The sequence below is a fragment of the Dipteris shenzhenensis genome, chromosome 19, assembly GCF_047967505.1.
Source record: "Dipteris shenzhenensis isolate YYH24624 ecotype China chromosome 19, Dip_SZ_1.0, whole genome shotgun sequence".
In the NCBI taxonomy this organism is placed as follows: domain Eukaryota; kingdom Viridiplantae; phylum Streptophyta; class Polypodiopsida; order Gleicheniales; family Dipteridaceae; genus Dipteris; species Dipteris shenzhenensis.
This window is the reverse complement of record NC_141614.1, coordinates 5,723,064-5,728,173: the sequence shown is the minus strand read 5'-3', so window position 1 is coordinate 5,728,173 and position 5,110 is coordinate 5,723,064. Positions and strand designations below refer to the sequence as shown.

Below are 5,110 nucleotides of genomic sequence, written 5' to 3'. Positions count from 1 at the left end.
TTACAATCACGTCTCTTAGTAATCCAAAACCTTGTAATAAGCCTGATTGACAAATGATTATCCTACTCTTATTTCACTTAAGGGAGTGCAATACTCCTCGCCCGTTTTGTATTGAGGGGGCTGTTGAGATTTGATCATCACGCTAATTGGAGGAACACATCTTGGATAGGTTTGGAGAAGATTGTGGAGACTTGGTTCACTATTTAATAGGTGAAACCTTGGTGTATATGCGGAGCACCTAGGAGCCTTATCATTCATAAGAATCATGGTCAATACAAGTTGGTGTGCTTTCCCTTATCCTCTTGTGTGGTGTCTCCTCCATCTTCTCCTTCTCCAACATTGAGCCTTCTTCCTCATGAGCACTCCTCTCTTTTCTAATAGTTTGATGAAATTAAATCCATTGTCCCCTCTTGACCAATCATATATAGTCTTTTTTCACACTTTGCAAGACTTCATAACGTAAAATAAAGCCATTTCATATGAAAAAAGATCCAAAAGTTATTGGCATATAACATAATGGGCACCAACAGAAAATAAAATGCGTGTTAGTAATGTAACTGTACTTGTTAAGCTTACTAACATAGCACCCGTTGTGATGAAATAGACTTCACAACGTAAAATAAAGCCATTTCATATGAAAAAAGATCCAAAAGTTATTGGCATATAACATAATGGGCACCAATGGAAAATAAAATGTGTGTTAGTAATGTAACTGTACTTGTTAAGCTTACTAACATAGCATAAAGATGTTTTTCTCCTCTTACCAATAGAAATTTATTTGGTGCAATTAAAAAAAACCTAATTTGTGTTGGGCTTGGTTCTTTTCTTGGAGACATACTTGTTTCATAGGTGTGGATCTCAAGCAACCAACCCGAACCAATATCTTTTAGCCACCTAAATCAACAACTAATCAAGCTAAAGAGTAGAGGAATCACACCTAAGCAGTCTAGAAATCAGATGTACATTCCAAAATTCAGGTAACTAATGAATCGGTCCTCCAACCCTGTGAACTGATAAGGGAGGATCGTCTTAGAAGAGTTTGAACTCTTAGATCCAAGAGAAACAAGAGGGCACAGTCCATGCCCGTTAGCACTACCCCTTTGTCTACCCACATACTCCAAAGCCTCACCAAGTGGATGAGTAGAACTGGTTGTATACCGCCTCTTCTTCCGATTTCAAAGGGCAACAAAAATAGGAAGTTCCAAGTAGCTAGAGCTCTGCCTCTGACGGGCAGTGCTAACAAAACATATTTATACAGTGACATACTATCCTCGGATGGGCTTGATGTACGTGCTCATCACATTCAGAATAGAAACATATGTAATTAGTTGAACTTGAAGGTTTAAGGCTTGAGGGGAAGCGTACAATGTGTCTAGGTTTGTGAGCCACCCTTCTAACTTTTCCGTTGTGTGCTTCTTATTGTGCTGCTCATCTGCTCATTTGAATCCCCTGATTTGAGGAGGGAGTTCAGGATAAATTCTTGCAGTTGCAAGTCTGTATGAAGGTAAAAATAGGCAAAGCAGTTCCTGTCAAGTGTACGTAGCAATCGATGGCGTAGAATAAAGACCCAAAGTACTAGGAGTTTGTTTTAAGTTAAAAGAGTCGACTTCCCATCAATTAGCTTCACCAAGAATTTCAGGAAAGAGCTCTTAGATCGTGCTCTCCATTCGATGAATTTTTATTTTACAAGAGCCATTCCTCATTCTCTCTGGTCGGCTCTCTTTGTTTGAAGGTCAACCAGGCAAGGGTTTGCAAGGCCAATGGCTCCATTGAAAAGCTATCACGAAAGAAATCCAGAACTCCAGCTCTGAAGAGTATGACTCCAGAAGGTGAAGGTCACAGAAATCTGGTAGCATATTCCAGATTGGCATGCAGGAGCTGTGTGACTAAGAAAGCAAGTCCTTGTGTTGAGGGAGTCGGGACAGCTAAATTCCTGAAATCTAACCAAAAAGTACCTCATCTTGATGCAACTGCAGCAGCTCAGTTGGTTGATCTCCCTTGCAAGTTGCAGGGGATTCTGCACTAGCGTGCACTGATAGTCGTGCTGGCATCTGGAGTGCTCCAAGATCTTAGAGAAGAGGAGGAAAGAGAGGCACCCTCTGAGACAACCTTGAGGGAGCTCTGTCCTGATGAGGGGACGAAGGGAGGAAGAGGAGGAAGGGGAGCGTCAGTGGCAAGCAGCTGCACAACCTGCCTCATTGTAGGCCTGATGGAGGGGTTGGGATGAGAACAAAGAAGCCCAAGCAGAAGCACTCTCTCCATTTCCTCGATATCAAACCGGCCATCAAGTCTAAGGTCTGCAGCATCAAGCAACCTGCCTTCTGAATAGAGCTCACAGACACCCTCCACCAAGATGAAGTCCTCAGATTTGTGATGCTCCAAGGGTCTCCTGCCTGTGGCAACCTCCAGCACCAAAGCTCCAAAGCTAAAAACATCTGTGCTGGTTGTGGCCTTGCCTGTTCGTGTGAACTCAGGAGCCAGGTACCCCAGAGTTCCTACAACTCTTGTTGTATGGGGGTTTTGGCCATGCTCGTACAGACGTGCAAGGCCGAAATCCCCCAGCCTTGCATTCATGTCTGCATCCAGCAAGACGTTACTTGCCTTCACATCTCTGTGTAGCACCTGCTGCTCCCACCCTTCGTGGAGATAGAACATACCAGCTGCCACCCCACTCAAAATCTTGTATCTCTCCTCCCATCGCAGTGGTTTAGCCGACCTTGCGAAGAGAGCCTTGTCCAGACTGCCATTGGGCATGTAGTCGTATACAAGAAGTAGCTCCCCCTTGCGCCTGCTCCGGCTCCAGCCCAGAAGCTGCACCAGGTTGCGGTGGCGCAGCCGACCCATGCTCGCCATCTCTGCGATGAACTCCCGCTGCCCTTGATCCGATTCACGGGACAAACGCTTCACAGCCACTTCCAGCCCAGAGGTCCGTAGCACACCCTTGTAAACACGCCCAAATCCACCCCTCCCCAGCAGTTGCCTGTCGTGGAATCCTTGGGTGGCGACGCTGAGCTCTTTGTAACTGTACCTTAGAAGCCCAAACTCTAACTCCCAGTCTTCCACGACCTCCCTTAGGCTCCTCTTCTGCCTTATTACTACCGCAAGGGTAGCAAACGCTAGCACCAGCAAGACTGTGACAGCCACTGTCACTCCTATGGCAAAGCCTCGTGAGCGGGAATGCGACGTCTGAGGTATGTGGGGCAGCTTGGAAAGATCCAAGGGACTCGCCACTCCATCGCTGTTGAAGCTCCATGAATGTACCCTGTGGACTCCAGAAAGCACACCTGTAGATCCTGAAAATCCTACATACATGTACTCCTCGAACACTGTCGACAAATCAAGGTCGACAGAAAGAAGTGGGATCGCAGGTTGCTGCTGCCCAACGGGAGCTATGGTCACATTTATCTTCTTGTCCAGACCGTCATACTGTATCCAAGCTTGCATAAGTGTTCCACTTTTCAGATTCAAATCTACCATGGCTGTGGAGGAAGCCCAATAACCCGCTTTGCTGGCGTTGAGAGAAGTCAAGCTGTTAACGTTAATCCCCACATGATTGTCGTTGATGTCCCGGAACTCGAGGTCTTGGACAATGTCGAATTCGACGGCAAACAAATGGGCGGAAGAGTTTCCATTATCGGAGACGTTGAGCAAGCCCAGGTACTGACTGGGATACGCATCATAGGAATTCAGAGAAGGAGTGATCAGAAAAGCCATACCATGTCCACCGAGTGTGGGATACATCGGCGTGATGGAGAAGATGAATGTTGTGCTGAAGGAAGAGGTGATATTGGAGGAATTTTTTTGCAAAGTCACCGGGTATGGGTAGAGTGCTCGACCAAACAAGCGCGTAGAAACGTTTGTGAGCTCGATCATTCCAGAGTCGAAAGCTGCGATCCCCTTCAAGGTGATGTTGGTCCCATCGAAGCCATTGAAGATAAAGCTAGTGGTTGTTGCAGGAGTAACGCTCAGAGCCAAGCAAAAGCAGAGTCCGAGCAAGGCGGGCAAAATCAGAGCTGTGTGGAGGAGGCCCATCGTTGAGAGCACAGGAAGCTTTCTACAACAAATGCCCAATATAGGAGATGGAAGCCGTTTAGAGCGATGTCCGCCGGTCGATTGAAAGACTCTCCATGAATATGGTCGGAAAATTTGCAGACGTGACCCTAACGTAAGAGAGCTATCAACGCGCAACAGGGGACTCCATTGTCGACATGGGACGAGACCAGGAGTAGGATCAATGATAGCAATGAGATATGTGGATCCTCAAAGCAGCTGATGGTCATGATATGAAGGAAGCCAAGAAAGCATCGTGAGAGAGGACCCTAGGGAGCCAGATCGAGGAGAAGTTCACCCCAGTATAGCCCAGCAAAGCAGAGTCACGCCTTGAGCAGAAGACTCTGCAGGAAGCCGATTAGAGCGATGCAAGAGTAGATCGATTGAGTAGAAGGCTCTTGAGGAAGCCCCATAAGAGATATGTCGAGACCACCATAGGAATGAGTCAAGTGCATCTTCTTAAAATGAAGCTAAAGATGAGATGCGCTAGAGGGCGAAAGAGCACGTATGGAGTAGATGGGGGCAGCGCCAGATCTACCTGAGAAGAAGTTGATGGATGGTTAAGGAAGTTGAGTAATCAGATCACGAGAAAGAGTGAGCAAATTGATGGAGTGGGGAGGGCTCTTGAAGCAGAGAATGCAAAGGTAACGAAATGAGTGGGTGAGCCCGATGGAACTGAAGAGGAGATGCGGGAGGCAAGAAGAGAGCAAGTAGAGAGTGCACAGGAGAGGGAGTCTATGGTGTGAGAGCATTAGAGGCCGTTCCCGCGTGTGGCAAAGGAGGCAAATTTGCTTCTTTTGCCAAGGCCTGCCATGTTCCCACGTGAAGCTAACCTTGGCAAAGCAAATCGGGGCTGGGAGTGAATGGCCAGCAGCTTCATCGTAGGCACGATTGACATGCCATGCTTTGTGATGCCAAGGGGCTGTAGCCTTGGGGTACGCGGGAATAGCCTCTTACTTACAAGTTACAACAGTTACAAGCGCAGTTACAAGCGCCTGAGGAGATGAGCAAAAGTCAAAAGTGGGAGCATGGGCAGTTGTGATACCGGGGAGCTGCAATT

At 47.1% G+C, this 5,110-nt stretch overlaps 1 protein-coding gene across 1 annotated transcript; it reads right to left on the bottom strand.

Annotated features, from left to right (window-relative positions):
* Nucleotides 1-1,297: 1,297 nt before the first annotated feature.
* LOC147889975 (L-type lectin-domain containing receptor kinase IV.2-like) lies at nt 1,298-4,841 on the bottom strand. Its single transcript, XM_087390902.1, has one exon. The coding sequence runs from the start codon at nt 4,030-4,032 to the stop codon at nt 2,023-2,025; it is 2,010 nt and encodes a 669-aa protein (XP_087247028.1). The 5' UTR covers nt 4,033-4,841; the 3' UTR covers nt 1,298-2,022.
* Between the last annotated feature and the right edge of the window lie 269 nt (nt 4,842-5,110).

Excerpts from the sequence above, each read along its gene's own strand:
- LOC147889975 (XM_087390902.1), bottom strand. The coding sequence starts at position 4,032 with ATGGGCCTCCTCCACACAGCTCTGATTTTGCCCGCCTTGCTCGGACTC.